The sequence below is a fragment of the Trichomycterus rosablanca genome, chromosome 24, assembly GCF_030014385.1.
Source record: "Trichomycterus rosablanca isolate fTriRos1 chromosome 24, fTriRos1.hap1, whole genome shotgun sequence".
NCBI lineage: Eukaryota > Metazoa > Chordata > Actinopteri > Siluriformes > Trichomycteridae > Trichomycterus > Trichomycterus rosablanca.
The window spans coordinates 15,989,195-16,006,289 of NC_086011.1; the positions used below are offsets into that span (position 1 = coordinate 15,989,195).

The window sequence follows — 17,095 nt, forward strand, 5'->3', positions numbered from 1 at the left end:
TTTTCAAATTTTTTTTTCAAGCGACTCACATTATGTCCATTATTTTTTAGGCAACACAAACAATGCATCTTACTCTCTCTGTACAATCTGGTCCCACTGTGGTTTACAAGATGTAACATAAAGCCTCCACAAAGGGGCTATGACGTAAAACGACATTTCGTGTTTCTGTGCTGATAAAATTCACTTATTTAATTATTATTATTTTTCTGGCCATTTTGTTTGGCTCATGACCCTTACCCTTTGAAAAACACTGACCTAGAGTCTGTGTCTTTGTATGGGCAGTGGTATCTGATCTCAGGGGTGAAGGAACTAGACTAGTGATCTGAAGGTTGCTGGTTCAAGCTGTACCACCGCTGCCAGGTTGCCAAAACTCTCAGTGCTTTCTCAGTGACACAGCTAACAAAAAGTAGTTTTGCCCACCTCATATCATTACACCACGGTAAGCAGCAATATCCACCCAGCCTCATAATGAACAAAGCAGAAAACACTAATACAACACAAGCACCTGAGATCAACATCTAGTCTAGTTCTAGTCTAACTAGTTGTATATACACTATACAGCAAAAAGTATTTGGACACCTGCACATGAGATTGTTGGACATCTCATTTAGTTAGTTTAGTTTATTATACAGTCATGGACAATCTAGTATCTCTAGTTCACCTCACTTGCAAGTCTTTGGACTGTGGGAGGACACCGGAGCTCCTGGAAGAAACCCACGCAGACACAGGGAGAACATGCAAACTTCACAGAGAAAGGACCCGGACCGCTCCACCTGGGATTGAAACTCGGGACCTTCTTGCTGTGAGGTGACAGCGCTACCCACTGAGCCGCTGTGCCGCCCACATACCAACTTCTGAGAAGGCTTCTCGCAAGACTTTGAAGAGACTTTGATGTCTGTGAGTATTTGTGCCCGTTCAGCTGGGCGCTGATGTTGGCCATGAAAGCCTTAATTGATCCAGTTCATTCCAGAGCTGTTTAGTGGGGCTGAGGTCAGGGCTCTCTGCAGGTCACTGGTTTTACTTTAAACCAATTATATTAATTAAACCTTTATAGAGCTTGCTTTACAGGAACGGGCCTTCCCTAAATTGCTGCTGCAAAGCATATCATTTTCTTTATATAACTGATTTATTACACCTGTTAGAAATAGCTGTTGCTGAATCTAATATTAAAATTTATAAGGGGTGTCCCAACACTTTTGTCCATATAGTGTATGTGTGCCTCCCCCCCCCCCCACCCACCCACCAGTCAGAGCCAAGGTCTGGGGTCAAAGGCACTGAGGTTAAAGGTAGGTGTGGGTTCAGACAGACATCATTTATCTTCAGAAATACACACACGTATGCAGGACACGTAGATCCATCACCGACTGGAAGTGTGTGGTAAATCACTTGAGCATGCCCAACAGGAGTCCACTGCAGTATATGTGTGTGTGTGTGTGTGTGTGCCCACCTGAATAGGCCCAGTAAGGTTCCTCGACAGCTCTACGGTGCCTATCTCTGGTCGGCCATCCATGCTGCTCTGCTCCAAACAGTGCTGACGGAGAGACACATAAAGAAGAAGGTAAGTACACACACTAGACCCACGCCGACATTCCTTATATTATTTATTTGAACCCCAGTGTAGTCAATCATCACAGCCGCTCTTTTTATTCAAACACGCTCGTTTACATTAGGGAGAACAGCCATGCACCACCATTAGTCGTTTTCAATCTGCCTGTGTACTGCAGGCCATATTTTACTGCCTCTGTCGTCTCCTTTTTCTCACTGATTCACCAATCCAACAGCACTGAGATGTTTTTTTTTCTTTATGCATCACTTGTGTTTATGTGTTTCTTTATGCAGCTCAAAGTATGAGGGATGAAAAGATAAAAATGCTTATACATATACAGCGGCAGCAAACCGTCTGGGAGCAGTGAAACGCTTCTGTCTGGCATTTTATACTTGAATTTAATAATGTTTTACATTTCAAATTTCAAACCTCAAAGCTTTGCAACAGCTACATGAAGATCAGCAACAATCAAGAACTTCCCTGCACAGTCTCCTGATCTAAACCCTACTGAGTAATTAGATGGGCAGTTAAATACAGAGAAATCATTTAGTGACGTGACTATATTGCCAAATCATGTTGGTAAAACACGGATCATCAGCCAATCAGAGTCCAGCGGCCAATCAGAAAGGAGGAACACAAATACTAAGTAAAAGACTGAAGCATCAGAACACACAGAAAATCATACACACATGCGCGCACACACATACACACATTCATACACACAGAAAATCACACACAGATGCACACACAGAAAATCACACAAAAGATCACACAGAAAATCACACACACATGCACACACAACAAATCAGACATGCATGCACACACAGAAAATCACACAAAAATCACACGCATACACAGACACAGAAACTCACACACACACACAGAAAAACACACACAATCACAGATAATAACACACACACAGACAGAAAATCACACACACACACACACAGAGAAAAACACACAATCACACACAGATAATAACAGAAAATCACACACACACAGAAAAACACACAATCACAGATAACACACAGACAGAAAATCACACACACACACACACACACACACACACACACACAGAGAAAAACACACAATCACACACAGATAATAACACAGAAAATCACACACACAGAAAAACACACAATTACAGATAACACACACAGACAGAAAATCACACACACACAGAAAAACACACACAATCACAGATAATAACACACACACAGACAGAAAATCACACACACACACACACACACACACAGAGAAAAACACACAATCACACACAGATAATAACAGAAAATCACACACACACAGAAAAACACACACAATCACAGATAATAACACACACAGACAGAAAATCACACACACACACACACACACACACACACACACACACACACACACACACACAGAAAAACACAATCACACACAGATAATAACACAGAAAATCACACACACACACAGAAAAACACACAATCACAGATAATAACACACAGAAAGAAAAATCACACACACAGAGAAAAACACACACAATCACAGATAATAACACACAGAAAGAAAATCACACACACACACAGAGAAAAACACACAATCACAGACAGATAATAACACAGAAAATCTCACACACACAGAGAAAAACACACAATCACACACAGATAATAACAGAAAATCACACACACAGAGAAAAACACACAATTACAGATAATAACACACAGACAGAAAATCACACACACAGAAAAACACACAATCACACACAGATAATAACACAGAAAATCACACACACAAACACGCACACACACAGAAAATCACACACACAAACACGCACACACACAGAAAATCACAAAGAAAATCACACACACATGCACACAGAAAATCACAAACAAAGAGAATAACACACAGAAAATCACACACATGCACACACAGAAAATCACACACACCTAAACATAAAATTACTTACAGACACACACACACACACACCACAGCATCATTTAATCTGAGTCTAAACTGATCTGAGTTTCTAAACATTAATCTGTTTTTAATGTCCTAAAAAAGACCCTCCTACTCTCTCTCTCTCTCTCTCTCGCTCTCTCTCTCTCTCTCACACACACACGCACACACAGGAATTTATGCAGGATCAGCCCCCCACCCCCTACCCTTTTCCATTAAACATGTATGGGGACTAAATAAATAAAGGAGGCGATTGGTAAATAAGTGAGCGCTGAACTGAAGTGCTGAAATGCTAAGTGTTAAAGAAAAGAGCCTGACAAAACAGCGCTATAGAAAAGAGCTTTAAAAGCCATCGCTTCAACTGTTAGATTCAAATCAGGCGCCGTAGCTTCTATCCAGCGTGTTAATAAACCTTCAGAAAGGCAAGTGGAAGCACTGGGCAGGAACAGAAGACTGAAAGTGGAGCTAAATGGATTCATTCAGAGCATTTCAGCAGACACGTTTACCAAAACACTATTTAAAAATTTATTATTATATTAGGGCTGCGACTATGTGTGTATAATATAAATTATATACAAACCATGGCTGCACATTGTATCACACACACACACACACACACAGCCAGGGGTTCCTAACATGTTCACAATGCAAACCAGACTGTAATTGCACAGTTAATACAAAAGTATTTTGATTATTTTGTGCATGCTACACCGGTCTCAAAGCTACGTTACAGAAATCCAAGTCCAAAACCCCTGATGAGCAAACCTAGAGTGACTAGGGTAAGCAAAACTCCATAAACATGTCCCATGATGGATTGGCAACCTGTTTGCTTGGAAAAAAACAGACCCACTGTGACCCAGACCAGGATAAAGCAGGGATAAAACATAAAAAGATAGTAGATACTGTAGATACTGTAAAACTTGAAAGAACACCAAGACAGTGAAAATCCATTCTCACAGGCCAAGTCGAGTGTCGAACTCGATCGAACGTAATTAACTTTATTTAGTCGTCTGTGTAAGGGATGAACAGTGGGGCGGAGCACTTGACGGAACCAGTGGGCAAGAAAAAGAGCTTTGAGAAGCTTCCCTGAGCAAGAACTCTTCCAGGTCTCAGTGTCAGAAAGTCCACGAGCCAGAGAATTAACTGAAGGTCCAGTGTGAACCAGGTCAGTTCCACAGGCGGCAGGAAGGGTCGGGTGGTAGTAATGCAGATGGAATAGAAATGCGGTCCGTGTATTAGCGTACTTGAAAAGTGACTTTGATAGACGTGTAGATGTTCAGAAATCCTAGAGCTATGACACAAGGCAAAAAGAGAGAGGCACTCGAGCTCCCAAAACCACCAGATCTGCAGCAGATTTGAGTGTTTGAGGGTGAGTTTGGGAAGCCGGGACCACCCAGGCAGGTGAAGGTACAGGGTTGAGATCAGAACGAGCGCCTCTCTCTTTATCTACCCACAAATCCGCTTTGGCAGAGCCTGGGGGCAGGTGACGCTTTAGATTTGGGCTGCCCTGTGTAAGAACTCTTCCAGGTCTCGGTGAAGAGTTCATGAGAATTAACTGAAGGTCCAGTGTGAACCAGGTCACAAATTCCACAGGCGGCAGGAAGGGTCGGGTGGTAGTAAATGCAGATGGAATAGAAATGCGGTCCCTGCATTAGCGTCCTTGAGATGTGACTTTGATAGACGTGTAGATGTCTGGAAATCCTAGCGCTAAGGTTATCCGAGCTCCCAAAACCACCAATTTTAAGTGTTTAAGGGTGAGTTTGGGAAGCCTGGACCACCCAGGCAGGTGAAGGTACAGGGCTGAGATCAAAACAAACTCCTCTTTCTTTATCTTCCCGCAAATCCGCTTTGGCAGAGCCCGGGGGCAGGTGACGTTTTAGATTTGGGCTGCCCTGTGTAAGAACTCTTTCAAATCCTGATGTCAGAAAGTCCACAAACCAGATAATTAATTGGTGGTTCAGTGAGAACCAGATTACAAATTCCACAGGCGGCAGGAAGGGTCGGGTGGTAGTAAATGCAGATGGAATAGAAATGCGGTCCGTGTATTAGCGTCCTTGAGTAGTGACTTTGATAGACGAGTAGATGTCTGGAAATCCTAGAGCTACGGTTATCCAAGCTACCAAAAACCAACAGATATGCAGCAGATTTGAGTGTCTGAGGTGAAGGTACAGGGTTTAGATCAAAACAAACTCCTCTTTCTTTATCTACCCGCAAATCTGCTTTGGCAGAGCCCGGGGGCAGCTGACGTTTTAGATTTGGGCTGCCCTGTGTAAGAACTCTTCCAGGTCTCGATGTCAAAGTCCACGAGCCAGAGAATGAATTGGTGCTTCAGTGAGAACCAGATTACGAATTCCACAGGCAGCAGGAAGGGTCGGGTGGTAGTAAATGCAGACGGAATAAAAATGCGGTCCTTTAGAAGTGACTTTGATAGACGTGTAGGTGTCTGGAAATCTTAGAGCTACGCTTATCCGAGCTCCAAAAACCACCAGATTGGCACCAAATTTGAGTGTTTGAGGGTGAACTTGGGAAGCCAGGACCACCCACCCAAGCAGGTGAAGGTACAGGGCTGAGATCAGAACGCGCACCTCTCTCTTTATATACCCACGAATCCACTTTGGCAGAGCCCGGGGGTAGGTGACGCTTTAGATTTGGGCTGCCCTGAAACAATCCGTCGGCACAATCGCACAGGGACCGTGTGGGAAAGGAGGATGAAAAATGCTCTGCTTAGAGGTCATTCAAAAGGAAGGAGATACAGGAGATGGTCGTTTCCCACAGGTTGTCCATCCGCTGACTACACAACAAAGACAAACGAGCGTGGAGGTATCAGTCAAACCCTAATGCAATTTAGAGCGCGTCTCTCAGAGCAGGCTGGGTAGAAGACGTTCCTCCATGAACAATGAAAGACTCTTTGTCTTTTTTTGTTTCAATGACAAACAGCTTCCTCATCCTCTCCGCTCTAATTCTCGTGGATGGACGGCGGAGCACGCCGGTGAATCCGCGGATGCCTCGTCTGGCGATGGCTTTTCTATGAATTACATTATCGATTGCCGATGCGCTCCCGACACAAAATGTAATTATGCGGAGCGGCGCACCAAACTGAGCTACTATCCTACCAATATGTCACTCATGCTCTGCTCCTGGCCCTCTCAATCACCGCACTCAAGACTTGGCGTCCTTCTATCGCCACGTCTCTGCCTCTTATATTTCATGCACTCGTGGAGTGACATTGAAAGTGGCCTGTTCTTTGAGAGAGAACGTGTGTGTGCTTTCAAGAGGGTTTGATCTAAATGGCTGTGCTCAGTTCCCAGCAGTCTCTCTGTTCTCTCTCTTCTTCCATTTAGCATTTCCCGGCTGTGATGTAGCATAGATGAGGTTGGGGAGACATAGGGAAAAAAAAGGTTTGGGAATGAGGGGGACTACTGCGAGTGTTTAAACTGTAACACACCACACACCAGAAGACACCTGCTCATGGTGTTTGTACCTTTCTGTGATTGTATGACAATTTGAGGGCCTGTTTGGCTTGTCTGAGGGCCATCCTGACCAGTGGTGACCTGGGCAAGGCGCTAATCAACTCCTATATTTTTGAAAGTCCTAACAGAGAGCGAAGAGTGGAGGAGTCAAAAATCAAACCCAGATATCCCTATACCGCTGTGCCACTGTAACGTCCTCTGGTTTGACTTTCCCCTCGCTAAGGCTTCTCAGCGTATCGACTCAATCTGTAAAAATCGATCAGCAAAACAGTTGGCAACCAGTTGCCAATTTCATTATCAAATAGTGACTGTGTGTGTTTTTTTTAATCATGCTAACACTGCTTTTTTTCTTTATTAATGCTAGCGTAAATTAAGACAAATCCAACATTTACCCCTGCAGTTCCATGCAATATGTACAACTTAGTAAATGGACGACCATCGTCCTCCAAATTGGAGCTGCAACTAGCAATTGTTTAGATAAACCCTTTCTGGCATTTCTGGCATCTGTCCCCAGCCCAGATTGAAAAAAAAGATCATTCAGAGTAAGACTGTGGCAGATCAGTTATGTTGCGACCCCTGAATACGAGAGCAGCCGAAAGAAAATAAATGCATAAATAAATACACCGAGAATAACATTATGAGCACTGACAGGTGAAGTGAATAACACTGATTATCTCTTCATCACGGCACCTGTTAGTAGGTGGGATATATTAGGCACCAATGAACATTTTATCCTCAAAGTTGATGTTGGAAGCAGGAAAAATTGGAAAGTATAAGGATTTGACGAGGGCCAAATTGTGATGGCTAGACGACTGGGTCAGAGCATCTCCAAAACTGCAGCTCTTGTGGGGTGTTCCCGGTCTGCAGTGGTCAGTATCTATCAAAAGTGGTCCAAGGAAGGAACAGTGGTAAACCGGCGACAGGGTCATGGGCGGCCAAGGCTCATTGAGGCACGTGGGGAGCGAAGGCTGGCCCGTGTGGTCCGATCCAACAGACAAGCTACTATAGGTCAAATTGCTGAAGAAGTTCATGCTGGTTCTGATAGAAAGGTGTCAGAATACACAGAGCATCACAGTTGCAGGGCTGTTTTGGCAGCAAAAGGGGGACCAACACAATATTAGGAAGGTGATCATAATGTTATGCCTAATCGGTGTAAATAAATCAGCGATAAAGATAAACTTCTCAAACTAAACACAACACCCAGCAATAGTGAAAATGGTTCAATAAGAGATATCTCACTCCCACTGCACACTCATCCATATCTTACTGATTTATGCCATCACCCATCACACTCTTTTTTTCATAGGAACCAAGGGCCCAAAGTCACGCCCCAAGAAACAGTTTTTTAGCTAACCTTTAGTTTTATGAACCACGGTTCTACTTGACCTACAAAATTGATACTTTCTGATATATCTGACTTCACTGTGACCAAATAACGCTTTCAGCAGTTGATAAAGTGAGTGAACACAAACAACCCAGAAATAAGACGAGGATTCTGCATGTTTGTGCAGATCAGCGTGCAGAACGGTAAGCACATTTTCTAAAAATGTCACAAAAACAATTTATCTGGGTAGGAAAACATGGTTTGCTGTTCTGCTCCAGCAGCAGGTACGGTACACTGTATGGTCAAAAGTACTTGGACACCTGACCAACGTCCTCTGGTTTGACTTTCCACTCTCTAAGGCTGCAACAACTTATCGACAAAATCTGTAAAAATCGATCAGCAAAACAGTCGCCAACCAATTTCATTATCAATTAGAATGACTGTGTTTTTTATTCATGCTAACACTGCTTTTTTTAAGTAGTGCTAGCGTAAACCGAAACAAATCCAAAATTAACCCTTGCAGTTCTTAAAAATCAATTTCAAGCATTGACATGATTTACATGAGCTTGAAAATGAGCTTGTTGGACGTCCCATTTAAAAAACGCATGCTATTAAAATAAAGTGACCTCTGTCACTAAGAGGGGATGGACAAAGCCCTTCGATAGACGGTCACCCTGCCTTGTGCAGAAGGTTTCTTGTTGGATCTGGACCCAACTTGACCTGATCAGGATGAAGCATTTAGCTCTCTGAGCACAGTGACTGTGTGTGGATTCAGAAAACCCATTTTATTTACAATTAAATAAATGTAAATTGTAATCAAGATCTGTCCCTGACCACCTCTGGGTTTTGTTTCAGTGATCCAATCACAATCCAATTACGACCCCCCTATCCGAACCCAAACCTGATCTGATTACAGAAGCAGTGAATGCAAGGTGCAAACGGTGACAATCGACAAGCTTTTTTGTTCACAGCCCATTATAAACACTTCTCACGTCGCTTACTGGATCTGAACCACAGCCCAGGCCTTTGCTCTCTTCTCCAGGCTCCGACAGTGCCATATTAATCTCTTTAACAGCCCCACCAGTGGACATCAGGCCTGGTCGCGGTCCAGTACGGACTGAGCCAGGGGATGGAATCACGTTCCAGACCAGTTCCAGCCCAGCGGGCCTGCTACGCCGACAGTTGTCCGGGCACTGTGATGGACAGCGGGTGGTCTGGCATGGGCTCAGCTGGACCAGCCTGAGAGGAACAGAACGCCCTCTGGGAAACGACATGGGCCAGCGAGGTCGATGCCAACGTTCGGTACCCTTCTCCCGAGTCACTCGGAACTGTCGCTTTTGCTTTGAGGAATCGAGGGATCGGGATTTATTCAAATGCAGTTTGAGCAGGTGGACGAACCTGGCACGAGGTGGCACCGACAGCTGGCGTCATGAGATTTATTCGGAGTAGGGTGTTGCGGATCAGTGGCTGAGCCTACACTGAGGTATAAATTAATAATTGTTTCGCCTCTTGCCTGAGGGATTTCAGGATCGTCGGTGCTGAATGGAATGTGCGTATTAGGTCTTTATTATAATGGCTGGAGTCTCAATGGAGTCTCAATGTTCCTTAGCATTATATTCTACTGGTGTATTGTTGAGTGCACTTCGACCCCTCTACGGTCTTCTCACCAGACTCCTGAGTGTAAACACCCCGGCCCCAGCTTTAGCTTTAGCTTCTTCTATCATACAGCCACTCCGAACAAGTACTCTTAATCTGCTTCACCAAAAAACAATAATAATGACAATAACCAGCCAGTCTGATCTCTGTTTAACTTTTGAATAAAATAGAAACGTCACCAATTCATGACGCTCTCTCAACATGACCTCAGTCAGGGTCGTAGCCACCAACACCCTCCTCATGGCCCTAGCCTGCAACACCCTCCTCAGGGTCATAGCCAGCAACACCCTCCTCAGGGTCATAACCAGCAACACCCTCCTCATGGCCCTAGCCTGCAACACCCTCCTCAGGGTCGTAGCCGGCAACACCCTCCTCAGGGTCATAACCAGCAACACCCTCCTCAGGGTCATAACCAGCAACACCCTCCTCAGGGTCATAACCAGCAACACCCTCCTCAGGGTCATAACCAGCAACACCCTCCTCAGGGTCATAACCAGCAACACCCTCCTCAAGGTCGTAGCCGGCAACACCCTCCTCAGGGTCATAGCCAGCAACACCCTCCTCATGGCCCTAGCCACCAACACCCTCCTCAGGGTCATAACCACCAACACCCTCCTCATGGCCCTAGCCTGCAACACCCTCCTCAGGGTCATAACCAGCAACACCCTCCTCAGGGTCATAACCAGCAACACCCTCCTCAGGGTCGTAGCCGGCAACACCCTCCTCAGGGTCATAACCAGCAACACCCTCCTCAGGGTCGTAGCCAGCAACACCCTCCTCATGGCCCTAGCCACCAACACCCTCCTCAGGGTCATAACCACCAACACCCTCCTCATGGCCCTAGCCACCAACACCCTCCTCAGGGTCATAACCACCAACACCCTCCTCAGGGTCATAACCACCAACACCCTCCTCAGGGTCCCACTACCAGTTGGATCTCCGCTCAAACTGGTAGTGATGTCATCAGTTCACGACACACTCTTAACATTATTTTCCACATGCCTTATAGCGTACAGCATCAGAACACCCCCCCCCCCAACCAGTAAGAAATCAATTCAGTTTCCCAATATCCCATATCTTTCCAGTGAGAACAACCCTAATAATCTAGCAGTAGTTTTGTAACATTAAGCTGCCTTAAACACATTGGCACTAGATGGCACTGACAGCTGGCACATACAAGGGCAGATATAATACATACACTGCATGTAGACTGATCATCATTTATCATATTATTGTACATGCTGACAAAAGAACAAAATGAGACAGGACACACACACACACACACATTTGGATAGCTTTATTCCGTCGCTATGTGGGTCAGGCTAAAACAAAAATGAGTTTGACACCTGCTTGCCCCGCGCTACCTGAACAGCGCTGCCTCCGCCGCCTGTCCTCCTTTATAGCACAGCAGCAGAGAAAGAGATTTTAACCTGAATGAACACAATCAGAGAGTTCTCCGCCAGCCTCCCTGCAGACATTCTCAGAAAGAAACACACACATGCTGACACCCACACACACACACGCTCTCCTCCGTCTTTGTCCTCCAGAACCCGTCAAAACCAATCTGCGTCAATACAATCCAATATGCCAGAAGCCACACACACACACACACACACACACACCCACACGCCCTGCCAAGCTACGAGCAGATGTCAAGGAATGTCGTTTCGCCGAAAACCCGCAGCAACGGCACCTTTTGAGAACGTTAGCAACGTCTCCTGTGATCAGACCGGCGGCGCCGAGCCGTATCTAAAGCAGCCTGAGCTAGAAGCGGTTCTGACGGAACAGATTTACTCGTTCTGTTTTGCTAAAGCAGTGGAGTGATACGCAGGTTACCAGAGCCTGTCCTCTCGGAGAAATGAGCTTGATTTAAGAAAATATTAAGGTAATACGCTAAGACAGGCTGACTCACATCCATGAAAAATTTATTTTGGCTATGAAACGGACTGAGGAGAAAATTCCCATGGTCTGTAGCTGCTGGCACCCTGACAATGAGCAAGTGTGCCATGATGTTCAAATATGAGATTACCACTAATCACATATTAGCGTCGTGTGTACACACCATGAGCCAAAACATGAGGCCCACCCACCTCATATGCTGTCAAAATGGCTTTGACCTGCCAAGACATGGACTCCTCCTAAAGGGATTCTGTGGTATCTGGTACTAGGACATTACCAGCAGGTCCTTCAACTTCGGGTGTGGGTAAACAGGGCACCCAGGCGTCCACAAGATCTTGAAGGAAACAGGACTACTCATTGCTCTGATGTCCAGTTCTAAAGCCTGTGTGCCATTTCTGGGTGCACATATTCACCTCATTACCAGCATTACAATAATCTGCACTTTAAGCTGCCATAGCCAGACACCACAGCCTTTGTGTCCTCTGGCATTAATAAGTTATGGAAACTCAACAACCTGTCAGTGGCTTGTACCTACTTTCTCAGACCGCTGCCGCTGGGTACTCGCCACGACTGACTGCATGTACCCCTAGCTGTCTGGCCATAACACTTTGATTACATTACATACGATTCAAAAATGCTGCTTTATCTTCCAGCTGTATTCATTTCGCCTTTTTTTCGATTAATTGGAATGAATAAGGCTGGGCTGTGATGCATGATAATGGCTGGTTAATAAGTAGCCTGCTCAGGCCGCTTGGAATCTCTGATAGCGGGCAGAATCTAATAGAGCTGAAAATGCCAAACACTCTGGCTGACCCCTGACTGAGTCCACAGAGAGCTCACACACAGATTGTGCCTGGTCCAACACAAGAAAGCAACTTTTCTTTAGCGTTCTGGCCATTAGGATGAAAGTGAGGTTGGGTCAGAGCTTATTGAAATGCGTGTCGGATTCACTCGTCCGTGCACTGGACCTTGAATTGGTTTTTGTCTTTCTGTTAAGTGGAGGCGGCAGAGTTGGGACTTTATGCATTACACACACCTTTCATTAACATTTTCCATGTTTCTGTTTCCTGAAGGGTGCATATCTAGGGAACATGTCCAAAACATGTTGATTTAACTTACACACATAGATTCACCTGCATCTTAAAATGACCATTGGACCTCTGATACAAGATAATACAACTGTACGCAGTTGTAGCCTAGTGGTTAAGGTACTGGACTAGTAATCCAAAGGTCGATGATTCAAGCCCCACCACTGTCAGGTTGCCACTGTTGGGCCCTTGAGCAAGGCCCTTAACCCTCAATTGCTTAGACAATATTCTGTCACAGTACTGTAAGCCGCTTTGAATAAAAGTATCTGTTAAATGCTGAAAGTGTAAATGAATAACTTATGTGTACTATCACCTCCCCCCCCCCCCCCCCCGTATTTCTACTAACGTTGTAGTTAGAATTGATTTATGACTAATTAATTATAGCTGGATTTTAAAAGCCACTTTGCTGAAGGAAATCGGATCTCTGACTTCAAGTTTTCCATTGCTAGTTACTTAAATAGGTATAAATAAAGATTATTACTCTATCCAGGTAAAAACTACTTTATGTAAAGAGAAGTAATATATCCTAAATCACATAATGTACTGAAAGGAAGACGGGCTATAAACTCTTCATGTTCTATAACATATAATAGAATGCTTTTGGTTTCTTGTTGTAAAAAAGACGAGGAAAAAATTTATACACACTTCAAGAAATCCTGTATAAAAAGACATATAAAATGTTTTCCCATTGTAGCTGGTCTACAATACACTGCATCCTTTAGGATCCCCCACAGGCAGAAGTCCAGGGGTGTTAAATCAGAACAACATGGCAGGGGCTCATCTATTAAAGTGTGTATACATATTTTAGCCCCTCTAGCAATTCCACTAATAGAGTGAAACGCTTTCTATGCTTCAGAAGAAGCAGAATGCATCGAGCGTACAGTACAAGCACTCAGGCAACACGAGACCGAGTCATTAGTCGGCGGCACGTTATTCAAACGCCTCTTTAGTGTCTGGCTAACAACGCTTTAAGAGGTGCCATATTCTGCATGTCTCCTCCTTGCATCGATCTGCGCCGCACTGCTCACGGCTGCACAATGGGAGCCATTCGAGGTGTCGAGCTGGAAATTAATAGCCCTCTGTTAGCCAGTTACAAGGTCATGAGGGGCAGTCGGATGGGCGCTAGCACAGCGAAGACGTGCCATCGCGGATTTCTGCCGACCGCCGTCTCAGCCATGGCCAGCATAATGGATCTGATGTTACTAATGTAGGTTCCATCACCGCGACATATATTACAATAAACAATCGCCATGAGCAATAAAGAAATAAAGCTCGGTCTGTGGACAGGAAATCACTACTGAAAGTTCATGTGGGATCGTTTGTTTTTAACTCTTGAACATTAACCCAAGCAGTTTAAAACTATTTAATTGAAACAGGTATAATGTGCCAATGCACACATTGGTATTGATCTTATTTTACTGTATTCAAATACTTTTCATTTCCCAACCCAAAAATGTGTAGTTTAAAAATATAGCATTTTTATTTTCATTTTCATTTATTTCATTTGTATGTCGTACCACTGCTTTATCCTGGTCTGGGTCACAGCAGGTCTGGTTTCTCTAGAGTCACTAGGCGCGACGCAGCAACACACATCAGACAAGATGCCAATCCATTGTGGGTCCTCGAGTGTTATACTCGATGGTTAATTGGTGAGCTGTCCAGACGTATGCCTTGTTTGTAGTGTTCAGTTCATTTACTGAAGATGTGAAAGGCTAAATATCCTGACTGATGGTTGAATGTAGAAAAAGGCAATTCGGTGCAAAACAAAGGGATGGAACGGTAGTGCTTTCACCTCACAGCAAGAAAAGCCTGGGTTCGATTCCCTGGCCGGGTGATCAGGACCCAATTAACAAATGAACTTCATTGAACAAATCCTGTAACTGTTAATGGTCAGCTGGTTAACTACTTACATCATTGAAGCAACAGAATTGATCAAGAGCAACACAACGAGCAGTGCTTAATGTTCAGTGTTAGGAAAAGGTCGAAAGCTCAAACTACCAGATCGGATTCTGCTTCAGTAATTGCTTTAAATACTGACCGAATCTTTAAAAAACAAACTGTAAGTAACATTCAGTGCATGACTACAAGCTAGCACAACAAAACACAAACAGATGTGAGCCTTAAGAAAAAATAAAACATGCTGAAAGAAAAAAAAACATTCATTCATTTTCATGCACCGCTTTATCCTGGTCAGGATGGTAGTGGGTCCGGTTTCCTGGAATCACTGAGCACAATGCACTAACACACACCGGACAGGACGCCAATCCATTGCTGAACCCCTCATACATAACCAATTATGTCTGTATGTAGATGCAATATGAATGATATAGATGTAGATATCATCAATAGAAAAACAGCATAATATTCCCTTCAATAGTCCTGGATTGGTCTGTGCATGCCATTGTTTTGCAAGTTAATAGTTTTTCTAAGACAAATGTACAGCTGTTATGGTGTGATTCTGGATTTAAAAAAGAAAATACAGCAACTAAAAAAATCTCATTATGTCAGAAGGTTTAACGTGCCATTGCTGAAATCTCCTGAAGCCAACGGCAAACCGTAGTCTTGATCATTAGTGTCCAAAGAAAAGCCATTTATGTTTTCTTACAAAACTTCTGAACTCTGAGATAATTTTCAATTCTAACCCTCTTATCCGAGACTAGATCTATTTTTAATAGATGGAAGACAAAACATGGCACGCAAGGCTGACAAAACTTTTAGGGAACGTCTTTGGCGTGACCTTAATCAATTTAGTGTCGCAAAATGTTCGACATCCAAATACTAATTATGATAATGTGATCATAATGAGTAAAGAGAATCAGAAAACATTATCCCAAATTAGTGACGTTCCAGTTGATAGAATAAGGGCACGGGTGCAGTCATGCTGTCCATAAAAAAAAAAAAGCCCTAATTAATTCTGGAGGATTGAAATGAAGGTAGAGAAAGAAGGATGGGAAGGAGTGTAAGGAGTGTAAGGAGTATCATGGAGGATGAAAAAAATAAAAAGAAATAATGAGAAATAGAGAGAGAGCCCTTATTTTCTTGGGAAGAGGCATGAAGGTCGGCACATGTGAAATGATGCATAGCAGACGTCGCTTAGCAAAAGGGAGACAACCGCCTATTTGAGCTCAGTGGGAGATGAGGCGAGCTTCTTTTTAAAGAATAAAAAAAAGAATAAGGAAAAAATTATAATATCAGACAATTTTATGAGCGTCTGTCGACGTATGTGAGAAATGGCGGTGGGGCACGATACATTTGAATTGCTATAATGGGCCATTTCAAAGCATGAAAAAAAATCACTCATTTTAGTCAGGAATTAACTGAATTATTTATTTTATTAGGATTTAAACATCATGTTTTACACTTTTGGTTACATTCATGACAGGACAGGTAGTTACAGGTTACACAAGATGCATCAGTTAAAGTTTAGTGTCAAACACAGTCTTGGACAATTTTGCATCTCCAATTTACCTCACTCGCACGTCTTTGTACTGTGGGAGGAAACCGGAGCTCCCGTAGGAAACCCACACAGACATGGGGAGAACATGCAAACTCCACACAGAAAGGACCGGACCGCTTCACCTGGGAATCGAGGACCCATGACCTTCTTGCTGTGAGGTGACGGTGCTTTTCAAAAACGAAGGACCCTATAAATAAGGGAGGCGGCTGTGTTTGGTGTTTCAACAGAGAAACACCAAACACACGGCAGGAGTACCATGGTCAGTGAGCCAATTCATCACCGGGCTTGAGCTAGCACCCCCACCCCCACCCCCACCCTTCGCGACACAGCCAAAAGTGCCTGAATGCATCTGTTAATTCAACACCAAACATCCACTATCATTAATAAGAAAAACACAGCTTTCAGCTATTTTTATTTTTTTTACTTTTACCAACCTGAGCACTGGCTGTGTCCCAAATGACATCATGCTGCACTAAATACACGACAAATTAGTATTCCACCATTAGTGTCCATCCTATCTAATGCTTTTTAGCACGTAGCGAGTGGTTTATGACGCAAGTTTTACAGTTTTAGATGTAGGAAACTAAACTGCACCCAGGAACACAGCACCAACGCTCACCGATGCCTCTTCCAATGGATGCTGAGAACCGAGTGTGAGGAAGCATACTGCAGCCTTTACACACACACCTAGATTTCAAGGACAGGACAGAGGCT

The 17,095-nt window shown here is 43.9% G+C and overlaps 1 protein-coding gene across 6 annotated transcripts in view; it reads right to left on the reverse strand.

The window, feature by feature from the left end:
• ptprga (protein tyrosine phosphatase receptor type Ga) overlaps nt 1–17,095 on the reverse strand; it is a 246,049-nt gene that overhangs the window by 180,281 nt on the left and 48,673 nt on the right. For 5 of the 6 annotated variants that reach the window (XM_062986348.1, XM_062986349.1, XM_062986346.1 and 2 more), the window contains exon 2: nt 1,448–1,531. In XM_062986348.1, coding sequence (XP_062842418.1) covers nt 1,448–1,531 — 84 coding nt within the window. Of the gene's footprint in view, nt 1–1,447; nt 1,532–17,095 lie in introns of those variants that run through there. The other variant, XM_062986352.1, reaches the window with a different exon arrangement.